Here is a 16,059-nt window from a genome sequence, read left to right on the forward strand (position 1 = left end):
AAAAAAATCCTAATGTATTTGGAGCTGAAAGGCGAATAAAAACAAAGAGACAATAATAGAGAAATTTCTTGACATGTCCTATATGATGAATTAATCGTAACACTGTTTCACGTGTTTCTCAGGTTTTCGAGTAAGAACACACATTTTGATTTATGGCAGTCGAAAACACCTTGTATAATGGGGAGAGAAAATGTTAAACTTCCCGCTAACAAATTCATAATTGACTTTTACATATGTTTTTATAAAATTAGAAATCTCTATTTAGCTCAATGTCCAAGTTTTTTTTTTGCGTATGCAAATCTTGTTTCTTATTGTGAATGTCCCGCCGGGCTATTAGAAGATGAAAACCAAATTTGCGGTGATATTTGTCGAGTGAAAGGTGACAGTGAATGCCAGGATTTTAAAGCAGAACGCCGTGTTGATGAAATTGACAACTCAACGTATTACTGCGAATGTCCCGCTGGACTGTTTGAGGATAATACCCCAAACATGCGTAAATATTTGTAAAAATATGGGAGATAATGCCTGCTCAGAGCTTAAAGCCGAATGCGCCGTATCGAGTCAGGAAAATACTACATTTTACTGCGAATGCTTAGCTGGCCACTATGAAAGTCAAGACGGCATTTGCGTTGACTTTTGCGAAGCAAAAGCGGCTATTCAATGTCAGAATCTTAATGCAGAATGTCACGTTAATGAAACTAATAATGCAACGTATTATTGCCAATGTCCCATTGGTTTTTGCCCTTATTCCGATTTGAAGTGCGTCGATATATGCGAAATCGAGGAAATTGATAATTGTTCCGACATCACAGCCGTTTGCATTCCCAAATCTTCCGATAACAGTACAGTGAGTGTTACCCGGGATTGGTCTTAAGTTAAAACGGACAATGCGAGGACGTTTGCGAACGAGAGGAGAAGGAAATTTGAGCCAAAAATAACGCGCATTGTGTTCTGGATCTTAGTTGCGAATGTACGGACATTTTTTGTTCTATGTCTCAAGATAGTTCCAAAAACACTTGCAAATGTAAATCCCCAAAGATTTTTAAAATGGATGCATTTATTATAAAATTCTAACACCTTAACGAACGAACCCTGTTGAATATAAATGTTCCATTAGCATAGAAAAATTCTAACACCATAACGAACGAACCCTGATGAATATAAATGTTCCATTAACATAGAACGTATTTTATCAAGTTGACTTTAGTTGTTTTTGTACATCTAAATGTCGGATAAAGTACTGATCTATTTTGAAAAAATTGGTACACCCGCGTCAGCAGCACGGTCTAAACTAGAACAAATTTACAAACATTCGCTGGCGTATTACCTAAATTTTACCCTAAATAACTGACCAATTGTGAACTGAATTCAAATCAGGCAACCTTTAAATACGCAGGCGTGAAAAGCTTTCTAAATAAAAACCCAATGTAAATATTTAATTTTTCCACCATTGAAATAATTTAGACCAAGTTGGTCTCGCTTAAATTATTGAAGGCAATTCGTTATGGAAAGTACTTCCAAGTTGTTTCTCCCTAAAGAGAATCATTAGGCTTGTTTTAATTGCTTATTTTGTTGTTTAAACTGTAGATTTTTTTTTTAAACGTCTTCTGATGTGCTGGGTGAAAATGCTAATGCATCGCTGTGTGTTATTTCGTCCGGTAATTATAGGAAGCTGCCATATTATCCGCTTATGACATCACCATACGAGACACAACATTCTACCGCATTACTGCTCCGGTAAAAGTGCGTGTTTCTTTGAAAATCAACAGTTTTAAGGTGGGTATTTGGAGCAAATTAAGCAAATAAAAGTCGTTTTATAGCGTACTATGCCATTTTTTATTTAACCTAAATTTTATACAGCTCATGCGTTAAAGAAAATAGATTACCCGTAATCATTTTAAAAGCTTACAACTTCGAGAATATGTTCGTGAAAAAACAAAAAACAGCAGTGACTGTTAATGTCAAAATTAAATCATGGTGATTAAAGTTAATAATTCATTGATTGTGGGTAGTGAAAATTTAATTAATGCGTGTCTGATGACTGTTAAGTGAGGTATTAAATTTATCAGCTAATATCAACTTGCACCTGTTTAACACTATATTTGGAAGCGTTATCGCAAAGTGAAATTGTACCATTTACAGAACTTTTACGAGAAGTTCCGTTAACCGAATATTCGCGAGTTTGTCCTTTTACAGATTTCAGACGAACTCGCCCATTTTTAACTTTTTGACGAGGTTGTACAGTTATCGTGTTTCTACCGGTACATCCATTTTCCAGTTTTCTACCTCCATTTACCCATTTTTTATGAATTCCACCGTTTTGAGCATGAACAGTTTGTCCATTCGCGATATAATTAGATTGGACTTCGCTTTTCACCTCCCTTAACCCATCTACATCCAAATTTTGACCTATTTCGTCCCCAGATTCGCCAAAATTCGTCAATATAAAACCTGGATCTAATTTAACAACAATGGGTGTACTATTTTTGGCAACAATTTGACCACCAGCGTCACGTTGTTCCTCAACGATTAAATCACTACTACAAGATTCTTCACCCGATGAATGTGAAGAGTTACTGTCGTTATTGTTGACATTATTATTTTGTTGCACACGTTCAAAACGCATTTTTTTGGTGTTGACAAACTCGTAAGGAGCGTCAACAGATTTGACGTTAACGTCATAACCATCTGGCATCGCTCCTAATAATTTTGTGTTGGTGACTTTGCCGTTTTCGTCAATACTGACGCTGAAAAGATAATCGCCTTGAGGAAACGGACCTTCAAAATCATTTTGGCCGCGATCAGGATTTGGGTATTTATCATTCGAGTCTTGGCTGCCGTTGTTGTAGCGCGAGTATGCATAAGCTGAAAATGTTTAAGAGACTAATGTTAATTAACCTGAATTAATAGGAGACGGGTCGCTAATTACTCGGAAACGGGTCGCTAATTACTCGGAAAAAGGTCGCGAATTACTGGGAAAAGGATCGCAAATTATTGGGAAAAGGGTCGCGAATTACTCTGAAAAGGGTCGCGAATTAATTTGAGAAAGACCAAAAATTTAAGTAAAAAGGTTTAGAACTTCACTCCTAAACATAAATAAATAAACATTTACTTACAACTGCTATCAACAATGGGGAAATGGTGTTCATATTTCTGAATATTTTCTCCTATAGTTAAAAATAAAAAAAATTGAATTAAATGAAAATAAAATATAAATTCAAGATAAAAAAAAATGAACGCTATTGACATACCTTCATACATAAAGTACTTATAATCCTTAAAGAGTGTAATACCAAGATCAGCTGCCGTTTGCCGATCAACTTTTGAGATGATCCCATCACAAGCGCATCTGATTATGGCATTAAAGAAATTAGACCTCAACTTGGTGTATTCTTCCGACGTCTCTGGTTTTTTACGTCCTTTCAACTTCCCGTAATCCTGAAATTAATACTAATTGACTTTCCAACTCTACCATTTAACAAAAATGACATAACTTACTAGAAACAAGGCCCAGGATTGATCTTTAAGTCCAGACTGATGCGGTTGAAACGCTTTCTGATTTATCGCACGAACAGCGAAAATCCAGCGATTATCTCGTTGTTCAACAGTATGTAAATTCATTCCGTATCGTCGAGACATCAAGGCATCGGTAACAAAATCCCACATCATACTCCTGCGACTGAGACAATTAATCCTACTAGTAATTAATCTAACTAAATAACATTAATTAATACTTACCCTCTTTGAATTATATTCCTTTTCTCTGAGCCTCTGAGGCGTTAGAGAAAGCAAGATACGCGACGGAACTGTGTAAGAAAAATGTTCGTAGACTCATCATGGATGAAGAATGCGCGTGAAGAATAGTTAATTAACCCGCTTCCAATAAATTATTTTCTTCAAAACAAGGAAGGTTTTAAGTCGTCATCCTCGAACTATCTACGTCAATAGTTAATTAAACCGCATCCAATAAAATATTTTCCTCAAAACAAGGAAGGTTTTAAGTCGTCATCCTTGCAGCATCTACGTGAAAGTCGTGAATAGTTAATTAAACCGCATCCAATAAAATAGATTAAAGATTGGGGGTCGGTAACAAATAAATTTATCGAAAGCATTGCCTAGAGAACTCTTCTAATATTAAATTTGACCTCGATCTTTTAGTATATAAGAACCGTGTTTTAAAGAGAGAGTTATCAGTTGTTTAACTAGACGCTTATCCATAAAACTACTCAGTACCAGTACGAAGATGTCTTTACCCGCCGATCGTGGACTCACAAAGCAAAAGCTGTGTGAGAAGAGACCAAATTCGATTGTTCCATCTGGCTCTTCTCAGGAATAGTCTGGGAAGAGACCAAATTCGACTCATTAGAACCCGACTTGTCGGGTTCTAAGTTGGCTATCAAGTAAGATTTTTCGGAATCATTTATAACAAAAATTTAGTTTTTCATAATTAAATAAAACATTACCGATTATAGTATGGAAAAAGAAAGTAACACTGATCCAATTGATAGCCAAGAATCGATCTTCATTGCGGTGTCATATGCGTCCATACAACTGACTACCGCAATGAAGGAAAATCGAGTTTAAGTTAAGTCCTGCTACTTCTTCCGCGGCAAGACTTAATTTGACGCGTTTTCCATTGGCCTCTTGAAAGTAACGAAAAAACAACCACGCCTCGGCCCATGATCTTCGAGAACCAATAGAGGACTTTACTTAAAATATCTTTCTCTAACAATCCTCGATTACCCTGCCTGTCTTTCATCAAAATTCATCCGGCATCGTTTATCTTACGCCACTTGACGTCAGCCATCAGAATGCATGAACTACTTTTCCTCCACTGTTGCTGATCCAAATGCGCCATCATATTCACCGTTACCTATGCCTGGCCTTCAAGATTTTACTTGTACTGAGCAAGATATCCATGCCATCCTAAAAAGTCTTCCAACGAACAAATCCCCCGGTTCCGATGGTCTTTACCCCTATATCTTGCGCAGTCTTGCTACTCAACTGTGTTCCCCAATTTATACATTAATCTCTCAGTCATTTGCAATTGGACTTCTCCCAAATCAATGGAAACAGGCAAATTTAACACCGATACACAAAAAAGGACCTAAAGTACTCCCTAACAACTATCGACCTATCAGCTCCATAAACGTTGTTGCAAAAATTTGTGAAACTCTTGTTCAACGTCAAATTATATCCCATCTAGAACAAACCAACTTTTTTACTACAGCCCAACATGGCTTCCTGAAGAAAAGGTCATGCACCACTAACCTTCTCCAAGCCACTGATAAATGGACTGAATGGTTAGATGAGGGTTACTATGTTGATGTGCTATATCTAGACCTAGCCAAGGCCTTTGACTCAATACCTCATGCCAAACTTTTAGAAGCGTTAAACTTGGCTGGCATAACTGGTCAAGCCTTAAACTGGATGAAGGACTATCTTACCCACCGTACCCAACGAGTTGTCCTTAAAGGGATAGTGTCTGACTGGGCGTCAGTGGCAAAAGGTGTCCCCCAAGGATCAATTCTTGGACCCTTATTATTTAACATTCTTATCAATTCGCTTCCTCAAGTAGTGCAATCTGCCCAAGTGTTACTTTTCGCTGACGATACGAAACTATCCCTTAAAATACGTACTATCTCAGACTCACACCTACTACAAGCTGACCTCAATTCGGTGGAGCATTGGGCTGAAAACCACGGTCTCAAATTTAATGTGGACAAATGCACTGTCCTTCATCTGGGTCATTCGAACCCAAAATTCACCTACTACCTGTACGGTCGACCGCTATCTACCACTTTATCAGAACGTGACCTTGGAGTGCATATCGACACTGACCTTAAATTTACTACCCACACTAATAAAATTTGCAAAAAACTCCATAGCATCACTGGCCTGGTTAGGCGTAACTTCCTACGACGCTCACCGACTCTGTTACGTACTATATACAATGCTTTAGCTTTACCCCATATTGACTACTGCTCATCTATTTGGACCCCTTCTGGAAAAAATGTAATGACATCGTTGCAGAAGGCCCAAAATCGGTTTACAAAATTATCACCACTATTAGAAAAACTACCAGCCGCCGACAGATTATTTAAACTAACCATCAACCCCATCCATCAAAGACACCAGATAAATGACTTGTGTCTTCTTCATGACTTTTTTAATAACAAACTAGATCTGCACTTCGATACATTTTTCACGTCTTCAGTGTATACTAGTACGCGCGGTCATCCTCATAAATTGTCTAAACCACGTGCTACAACAACCGTCCGTCAAAACCATTTTACACGCAGCATTATAAACCTATGGAATGATCTCCCAGCAGATTTAGTATCCCTTAAAGATAAGTCTTGTTTTCGAAAGGCCCTTATATTACATTACACCCAAAATACCAACACAAATTACTATTAGTTCCTACCAACTATTAAAAGCTACTGTTATTTAGCCAATAATTGTTTCAAGGCTGTGTTTTATTTTATTTTTTTTATTTTTTTTTTTTCTTCTCTGTGTATTTTTACTTTATATACCATTTACTGTGATAACTATAACCAAATGTATATATTTCTTACTTTTATATGCAATACCTGTGATAATTATAACCATTTGTAGTACAAGGCGGTCTCCAAAAGTCAACCTATGACTTTATGTACCAAACAACAAATAAATAAATAAATAAAGGAAGCTAGTGGCGCTAATTACGATTTAAAGAGCGGCTTTCAGTTAAGATTTCGACTAAAATATCAAGTTTTGAAAATCAAAATGTCACTTTGAACAAGATGCTTTTTACACTAGAGATAAGACCAATTACCTTCAAAATTACGATTTAAAAAGTGGTTTCATTAGCGATAAAAGCGGCGGTAAATATTTTTGTTTTTTTTTAATTTCGAATTTAGTATGTAACATGGGAACAAGCCACAACTCAAAGAAAAGAAGTATTGACCTTCTTAATGACAAACAATGGCAATATCTTTGTTTATATTTATATTCTTGTTATTCTCTATTTTATTATATATATTATTTGGTATTTGTTATTAAAAAATCTTTATTTGTATATTAGTCTTTGTTTCTCAGACATGGGCTTAAGGCAGGAAATTCAAACAGGGATCTGTCAAAATAACACAAGTCTGGTTGGCGGCCATCTTGGAATTAACTCTTTACGAAATCGAGCCCATTACTAGCAGGCCAGCGATGAATATAGTTTAAGTTTTGGTTTGAGTTAAGAAGATGACGTCATGGGGTTTGAAAATAGCCTGTAAGAGCTCGGGCCAGTCCGGACTTGTCTGGGAAGTTTGGTTTGAGTTGGGTAGTGGCGGCCATCTTGGGGTGGCGGCCATCTTGGATCCATGCGTATCTAGGTAGTCCCTACTACTAACACAGAGTGTCTTAAATCCTCCTATTTTAGATCCATCTTCAAAAAACTTCAGAGTTTCTCTCGCTTGTACAAACCAATCAACGTGATACCACGCTGGTAGTGGACCAAATCGTCTAGCTTTTGCACTCTGTCTGTCAAGTTTTGAAATGCGAGCTTGATCTTTTACGATTGTTTCTCCACAACCTTTACAAGATGACCGATTACTTTTGGCATATTCAGTTGAGAAGTCTTGAATTTCAATGGAGGAGCTTTTGCTCTTCGTTCCTTTAGATGGGGTATTGCTTGAAGCAGCAGGTGCTGCTTGAGACCCACTCAGAATTTCACTCCTTATTTTCTCTTGATCTCTCCAACGTAAATCCTCAAAGTGTGAGATGTCAGCCTCAGTTGACACTTTAAAATTTTGAGAAAAAGCACCGAAAATGGTACCACTTTGGAATCTTGTTTCCACAATAAGAAATTAATGTTACTCGCGTCATCAGATGCTCAATTTTGATATTTTACCTTTCTATCAAAACTTGACGCCTGAATAATTGCCGCCATTCTTAGCTCATCCTTATCTATGCGCCTTTTACAGCTTTACATGATGACCAGCCACTTTTGGCATATTCGGTACGCCACGGTAGACCTCGATCCATCTCTAAATCATACAAAGAGGTTTGAATAAGTTAGCACAGCTTGACTATTTGGTTTACTTTTCTGGTTAATGATGTATTTAAAAACCAAAACGTTATGTACGGTCTTAGTTGCAGCAGAAGTAAGATTAGACTGGAAGTGAAGAGCTCAAGCATTGGTAGTAGATCCTGGCACTAGTGAACAAATTTGAGGATTTCATGTCGCTTCCATCACTAGAGGGAAAAAATTGGTCGAGTTTCAAAAAATTTCCTACCCATACATGAGGTAGCTCAAGCATATTTCCTAAAGCTACTTCGCAGAGGAGCAACAACCCGGTGTTGTTCTCTCGACTGGCGTGACAGTATTTGGCACTTTCAGAGACCTAAAAGAAACAAATATTTGAAGTTAGCAACCTATAATTTAACTCTTTATTAAAAGGCTATGTGTAGTACCGTATCTGCAAAGTACACTCCTTTTCCAAAGTTGTAACCATTAGAAGGAGCTTCTGGTGGAGCAATACGAAGGCCTTGAGACAAAATGCCCATTAAGTTTGGGGTTCTGGAACCATGCCATAGTAGCTTTCTATTAGGGAATTTTTGGAATTCTCGGTAGCGTTCGCGTTCTCCCTGACGAGTAATTTTAAATATTTGATCGACTTCAAGTTCACAATCACTGTGAAAATCAGCGCCCGTGTTGTTTACGTATGTTAATAATGTCTCGAATTCTTCAGAATCTCTATCTAATACTTCAATTTCAGTTTTCAATTGTTCATAATGTTGATCTATTGGATCTTTGGTCGTTCCACCTTCCTCTTCAACTAACTTGTAACCGATCTCCACTTCAAGAAGGAAATTTGGCATTTCTACCTTGGATTTTATTATCTCAACATTATCCAAAAGAGGGACCCTTTTGGTTCCAAAATCATGAGGTATTAGCGTGAAGAATGTATTGGTGCAAGCTATTAGCTGGGCTTTCTTGTTTTCGTTGGGTTCATCGTCGAGTAAAGCCAGGAGTTCCGTCAAAACGGAATACGCCTCTTCAATTTGGTTCTTCGAAAGTTTTCCTAGTGGCATTTTCTTCAGATCAATTTCTAACTCCCACACGGCCTTGTTCATTTTCTCCACGTCAAAGATAAGGCGAATTAGTTCTTGGATGGCGGGCGTTGGGAAGTTTAGATCCAGATCCTACAACCAGTTTTTCTGAAGTTCCATAGTCAATGTCAAGTGGATACATTTTATTAGGAACCTTTGAGGCAGTGTGGCGTAACTCCCACGGAGTTCCTGTTTTTTCTTCGAAAAGCCTTTTGAATTCGGCAACAGCTTCATACTTAGTAACAAAGTGTTCCGTCTTGTTATCACCAATAGTAGTTCCAACACGTCCCCAGCTCCGAAACACATAGTAATCCTTTCCTTCGTCTGACTTTAGAAGTTGAAGCTTGTAAAACGAATTAGATCCTTGAGTAACGACGACGTTTCCGAGAACAGCGTTGAAAGCTCCTTCTTCGTTTTGAAACACGTGTGTGCTGGCTTCAAGATTTGAATCTGGGTCAACAGCTACGCTGCCTTTCACTGTCAGTTTAACTTTCGTGCTCTTTCCAGATGAGAATGTTGAGTCACTATTTCCTACAGCCGCACTTTTGAGTCTTTTTTCAGCAGCGTAAGAATTAATTCTGTCTTGAGGATTTCCACCCCAACTGGCTATGCGGTATTGTTGGATCGTAGAAACTAAACCTCCATATTCCACAGCACTTAAAAAGTCCTCAGATACAACGTGAACATCGTGTTCCTTAGCTTCACGAATTTCCTTGATATTTTTCTCAACATCTTCCTTGGTACTTATAACGCAAGCTGTAGTTTTGTCAATTTGAGAGACAACATTGCCTCCTAATCTCGCTATGCTTTTCTTTAGAGAATCTTTGGAACTATGGAGATTACCAATCAACACTATTTTAGTATCGTCCAATGGTTGTGGCTTTCTCTTGACACCCGAGGTTGATGGCAAATTTTCTGGTGTACTTGGAGTAGGTGCGTTTGTAGGAATGTAACGGTCTTGCTCTATGTATTCGTAGCTGTTAAAGAATGCATATTCCTCTTTTAGGTGATCTGGAATCTGGAAAGGCTTTCTTCTTGGTAGTTTTATTACATTTGTACATTTGCTCCATTCGCTTGCATTTCCAGTACAGTGATAACCATCATTTGAGAAAACCAATTGTCCACCGTCACTATCTGTGCAAGGTTCAAGAGATCCAAACGTCATGATATCAGAAAGTCTATCTAGAATTTCGCTGTTTCCTGAAGGAATTTTTTGGTCGTTATATTTTAATAGTTCCACCATTTCTTTTTTTTAATATTTTTTTCAAGCTCGTCACGATGTTCATAAATTAACTGAGACTGTTCCTCAAGAATTTTCTTCTCGCCCCGATCAGGTAATTCCTCTTTCTTTATCTTATTTGGTGGAGTCACTTCAATTTTCTTTATCTTTTCTTTGATGGCCTTTTGATCTTCAACACAGAGTGTCTTAAATCCTCGTATTTTAGATCCATCTTCAAAAAACTTCAGAGTTTCTCTCGCTTGTACAAACCAATCAACGTGATACCACGCTGGTAGTGGACCAAATCGTCTAGCTTTTGCACTCTGTCTGTCAAGTTTTGAAATGCGAGCTTGATCTTTTACGATTGTTTCTCCACAACCTTTACAAGATGACCGAATACTTTTGGCATATTCAGTTGAGAAGTCTTGAATTTCAATGGAGGAGCTTTTTCCCTTCGTTCCTTTAGATGGGGTATTGCTTGAAGCAGCAGGTGCTGCTTGAGACCCACTCGGAATTTCACTCCTTATTTTCTCTTGATCTCTCCAACGTAAATCCTCAAAGTGTGAGATGTCAGCCTCAGTTGACACTTTAAAATTTTGAGAAAAAGCACCGAAAATGGTACCACTTTGGAATCTTGTTTCCACAATAAGAAATTAATGTTACTCGCGTCATCAGATGCTCAATTTTGATATTTTACCTTTCTATCAAAACTTGACGCCTGAATAATTGCCGCCATTCTTAGCTCATCCTTATCTATGCGCCTTTTACAGCTTTTGCATGATGACCAGCCACTTTTGGCATATTCGGTACGCCACGGTAGACCTCGATCCATCTCTAAATCATACAAAGAGGTTTGAATAAGTTAGCACAGCTTGACTATTTGGTTTACTTTTCTGGTTAATGATGTATTTAAAAACCAAAACGTTATGTACGGGTCTTAGTTGCAGCAGAAGTAAGATGAGACTGGAAGTGAAGAGCTCAAGCATTGGTAGTAGATCCTGGCACTAGTGAACAAATTTGAGGATTTCATGTCGCTTCCATCACTAGAGGGAAAAAATTGGTCGAGTTTCAAAAAATTTCCTACCCATACATGAGGTAGCTCAAGCATATTTCCTAAAGCTACTTCGCAGAGGAGCAACAACCCGGTGTAGTTCTCTCGACTGGCGTGACAGTATTTGGCACTTTCAGAGACCTAAAAGAATCAAATATTTGAAGTTAGCAACCTATAATTTAACTCTTTATTAATGAATGAATGAATGAATATTTATTGTGCATATAAAAAACCACGAAGGTTCACGAGAATATACACAGTTGTAATGATATCATATTTGCATTTCCTAACTGTTAAGAATATCAAATGGAAGACAAATTAAAAACAAACCAAGTGAAACCTTATTAATCCAGCTCCTTGTATTTAACATTAAATATATCAAAATTTTCGCCAAAACTGTTAACTGTAATTTGCATTCTTTTAATTGGATTTAAGTGGTTAAGAGATTCTCTAAATGTTTTTCTAAACCTTCCAGACTTGGGGACTAGAAAGTCCAACCGTCCTAGCAAATCTGGAAGAGTTATCCTATTATTAATTAATTTATGTAGAAATTTAACGTCGTTAATAAGGAGAATGTGAGCTATAGTAGGAATGTCCAAATACCCTAGTAAAATATGGTAATCATATGGAGCCTTTTTCATGAAATAAGTATGGCAATATTCAATAAACTTCCGTTGCACATTCTCAAGAAGTACCTTTAGATATCTACTACAACCACACGGGGCACTTGTCTGGTGGACAAGGGTCCGGCTGAAGACGGTGCAGGCTGCCCTGCGCAAGCTTCAAAGGCTTGCCTGCATTGGTGTTACAGGGGCCATGAGATCGACCCCAACTGCTTCCCTGGAGGTGCTTCTTGACATGCTACCTCTTCATCTTTTCATTGAGGAGGAGGCTGTCATGGGGGCCTACAGGCTCCACATTAATGGCTGTTGGGTTCCAAGACTTTGGGATTACAGCCATACGAAGCTCTTTCGGGAGTACGCTGCACTTGAGCCGTCGTTAACGATGTGCTCTGACAAAACCGTTACCAGCTTTGATTTCACTAAGCCATTCAGCATCCACTTTCCCAGTCGGGCCGAGTGGACTAACCTGCTGCCTCTTGGCACTGGGGGTGAAACTATTTGGTTCACCGATGGTTCCAAGACTGATTCCGGCGCTGGCGCCGGCTATTACTGCCAAACTACAAGGGTCGGTTTTTCTGCTTGCCTGGGCACCTTTGCTGGTGTGTTCCAAGCGGAAATTGCCGCGATCTGTTATTGCGCAGACTACTGCATTAACAAAGGGTATAACGGACGGACTGTGAGGATTTATTCTGACAGTCAGGCCGCCCTGAATGCGCTGGACCAGTGTCAGATTACCTCTCAACTGGTGCGTAGCTGCCTTGATCTGCTAGCGCAACTGGCGTCCTGCAACAGGGTTCTGTTGTACTGGGTGCCAGGGCATAGCGGTTATTATGGCAATGAGCAAGCCGATAGATTTGCGAAAAGGGGCGCGGAGGCCAAGCTCTTGGGGCCGGAGCCGGCCGTCCCCATCCCCTACGGGCATGTCAAACGGAGCCTGCATGACAGGATGACTGTCATACAAAACCAGCTCTGGCATGACATGGATGGCCAGAGACAGACAAAACAGTTAGTCAATGGTCCCTGCAGGTCTCGTGCTAGAGACCTAATTTCGCTCAGCAGATGGGATATTAGGCTGGCCACCGGTCTTCTGACCGGACACTGTCGGCTAAATAGGCACCTCCATCTGATGGGTCTTGCTGACGACCCCCTCTGCAGGTCGTGCCAGGAGAAGGAAGAAACATCCGCTCACGTACTTTGCGAGTGCGACTTCTTCGCCTCGCTTAGACTAGAACATTTTGATTCACACACTATGGAGCCCTCGCGGGTCTCCTCTTTTACGGTGGAGCGAATTCTTCGCTACGCTGCGGCTACGGGCCTATTCAAGGCCTGATTTTGAGGTTGCACAATATGCCTTTGGCATCGGTGCTAGGGCGTGAGCCCCACCTCATCAACAATAATAATAATACTACAACCACCCCAGGCCAAGCCACCATACAGGACCCGTGATCTCACTAGGGCTTGATAAAGAAGACGGAAATGGTCTAGGGAATGCAATTTCCTACACATCTTCAAGCAAACAGCCAGAGTACGGCGACTTAAAGCAACGCATTTATGTACTTGCTCGGTAAAATAAAGTCCTCTGTCAAAGATCACGCCAAGATCTCTCACAGTGGACTTAAGGGGTATGTGAGCGCCCTCAATGGTATAGTCGTTGGAAATTTCTCTAGCAATTCGCCTTGTAAATGTGACATGCACGGATTTGGTTGGATTTACTGGTATTTTGTTAAGAGAGCACCATCTTCCTATAGAGTCAAGGTAAAGTTGAAGTAATTTACCGTCTAACTTAGAATTAATACTTTTGAAAACTTTATTGTCATCAGCAAATTGAAGAATACGGGAATGTAAAACCGAAAATTGTAAATCGAAAAGATACATATTAAAGAGTAAGGGTCCAAGAGATGATCCCTGTGGAACCCCACAATTAACTTCGTATGTTTTCGATGTGATTATGCCATTGCATTTCAAGACATTGACTCGATTCGCCAGATAGCTAGCAATCCATTCCAAGATATCACCCCCCAATCCAAGGGCCTCTAACTTGTCATGAAGGTAAGAGTGGGAGACGCGGTCGAAGGCCTTGGCCAGGTCAAGGTATACAACAACGACCTGGCCCCGGCACTCGACCTCAGGAGCCACGTAATCCATAAAGGAAACGTGGTTCGTTTCCACACTCCTACCCGGAACAAAGCCATGTTGACAGTCGTTGGGTAGCAAGCTAAACCAACGCTGTAAATGTACGTGTACTACTCTATCAAATACCTTAGCGAGAACGCAAAGAAGGGAAATCGGACGGTAGTTTCGGACATCGCTGGATTTTCCAGACTTGTAAACCGGGACAATGACAGCTTTTTTCCAAAGCGTTGGGAATGAGTGAGTACGGAAGGATAAATTAAATATATGCTCCAACATAGGTAACAATATATTCCCACAGCCCTTGATAACAAACGACGGAATTTTGTCGAAACCAGTAGAGAGTTTGTTGGGTAGACGATTAATAGCAGCATATATGTCCGCTTGAGTTAGTTTTAAACAGTTATGAGGCGTTGTAACTAAGGTAGAAGTATCAAAAGTGTATTTTGAACTAGTTTCAGTATTGTCAGTCGAAATTGTTGAGAAATACGCCATGAATGTTTCCCCCAATTGCTCCGGATCAGTAATGATTGTCTTACCAATTTTCAATAATATATCAGAGTGTCTGTCTTTTAGATTACCATTGATAAAACTCCAAAATTTTTTGGGTTGGGACAAGGCGTCTCGACAAGATTTTACTGCCATAGCAGCTTTGTCCCTTACTGTAAGCCTTCTCACCAACGAACGGGACAGCCTAAAATTAGCTATGTCGGAGGCTAACCCCGACCTCTTTTTCTTATTAAAATAATATTTTTTGCGCTTGATAGCTTTTTTGGAGGTCCAAAGAATACCAAAAGGGGAAGCCCCGATTATTACGCGGAATCTTGTTAGGGATCGAACTATCCATAGCTGACGTTATATATTCCGTTAATGTCTGGACACAAAAATTAACATCCTGCGAATCCAAAACCACCGACCAATCTGAATCGCGTAAAATTGAGTATAGCAAGTGATAGTTACCTTTTTTAAATTGATATACTGGTTGTAAATTAGGGGAGACCCTACAAATGTCAAATGGACAAAGCAAATAGAAAGGCGGATGGTAGTTGTCAATGTCCACAAATGGATCAAGGAGAGGTACAGTATCAATGCCGTGTACATTAGTAAGACAAAGGTCCAGAAGATTACCATAAGTGGGAGCTGGGTTAATTTGGTTTAAATTAAATTCATAACAAACATCGAGAACATGAGCAGCCTTAGTTCTAGTTTGGTGAGTGCATCCCACACTGCTACCCAGAGTCCAGTTGATACCGGGGAGATTAAAATCACCCAGAATCAGAATTTCACCGTCATAATCTACCAACGAGGATACCAAAACATTCTTAAATTTCCGATACTGAGCGTCGTCATCTGAGGGGCGAAAGTAACCAGTGCCAAGAAGAAGCGGAAGATTATTTTTTAGTTTAAACTCGACAAACACACCCCCTTCGGCACCTTCCAGGTCACTTCGACGGTGAAAAACAAGGGACTTCTTGATAGCAATGAGGGATCCCCCGCCCCTAACATTGACAGAATCCGGATCTGATCGATCCGCCCGAAAAATAGTATAGGAATTTGGAAAATAATCCGAATTAAAATGAGAGTGGTTAAGCCACGTCTCTGTTAAACAAACAATATCAAAATCATTAACGATTAGGTTAGTTAAAAAGGTACTAGACTTGGTTCGTAGACCGCGCACATTCTGATAAGCTATAGTCAGTTCTTTCATTCTTGGACATTTGAAGAATCCGCAGGGGAACCCGCGTCTGAGATTTCACCATGCAGTTCCGAGACATGTTTGTGCTCGTCTCTCGGTACCCCATGGAAATCTGTTAGAAAGCTGTTCGCAGGCCAAATATTGGGATCCCTCATTTTTGGTATGTCAGACTCATCATCACACGTCAAGTAGAATGACGAATGACGGGCATTCGGATTTTTAGTACGCAGTCTTATGCACTGCACCGACTGCACAC

At 39.5% G+C, this 16,059-nt stretch overlaps 2 protein-coding genes across 2 annotated transcripts; both read right to left on the reverse strand.

The window, feature by feature from the left end:
• Window positions 1-2,065: 2,065 nt before the first annotated feature.
• On the reverse strand, window positions 2,066-4,858 carry LOC149666709 (uncharacterized). The gene is made up of 7 exons (XM_089841619.1): window positions 4,789-4,858; window positions 4,557-4,643; window positions 4,273-4,393; window positions 3,499-3,694; window positions 3,252-3,438; window positions 3,117-3,167; window positions 2,066-2,865 (listed from the first exon to the last, which is right to left on the reverse strand). Exons 1-7 carry the CDS (start codon window positions 4,856-4,858, stop codon window positions 2,066-2,068), a joined length of 1,512 nt encoding a protein of 503 aa, XP_089697745.1.
• Window positions 4,859-11,816: 6,958 nt separating this feature from the next.
• Window positions 11,817-15,787, reverse strand: LOC149666710 (uncharacterized). The gene is made up of 6 exons (XM_089841620.1): window positions 15,766-15,787; window positions 15,476-15,706; window positions 15,000-15,403; window positions 13,774-14,956; window positions 13,586-13,719; window positions 11,817-11,879 (listed from the first exon to the last, which is right to left on the reverse strand). Exons 1-6 carry the CDS (start codon window positions 15,785-15,787, stop codon window positions 11,817-11,819), a joined length of 2,037 nt encoding a protein of 678 aa, XP_089697746.1.
• Between the last annotated feature and the right edge of the window lie 272 nt (window positions 15,788-16,059).

Source organism: Phalangium opilio, unplaced genomic scaffold (genome assembly GCF_054372755.1).
Source record: "Phalangium opilio isolate 3A_F unplaced genomic scaffold, DU_Popi_V2 ptg000060l_1, whole genome shotgun sequence".
Lineage (NCBI taxonomy): Eukaryota > Metazoa > Arthropoda > Arachnida > Opiliones > Phalangiidae > Phalangium > Phalangium opilio.

Excerpts from the sequence above, each read along its gene's own strand:
- LOC149666709 (XM_089841619.1), bottom strand. The coding sequence starts at position 4,858 with ATGGCGCATTTGGATCAGCAACAGTGGAGGAAAAGTAGTTCATGCATT. Across the intron at positions 4,394-4,556 it reads GATTTTCCTTCATTGCGGTA|CCAACTTAGAACCCGACAAG; the intron begins GTCAGTTGTATG and ends CTTACTTGATAG. Across the intron at positions 3,168-3,251 it reads TAAGTACTTTATGTATGAAG|GAGAAAATATTCAGAAATAT; the intron begins GTATGTCAATAG and ends TTTTAACTATAG.
- LOC149666710 (XM_089841620.1), bottom strand. The coding sequence starts at position 15,787 with ATGTGCGCGGTCTACGAACCAA. Across the intron at positions 14,957-14,999 it reads TGGTTTTGGATTCGCAGGAT|CTATGGATAGTTCGATCCCT; the intron begins GTTAATTTTTGT and ends ATATAACGTCAG. Across the intron at positions 11,880-13,585 it reads ACATACCCCTTAAGTCCACT|GATAACTCTTCCAGATTTGC; the intron begins GTGAGAGATCTT and ends AATTAATAATAG.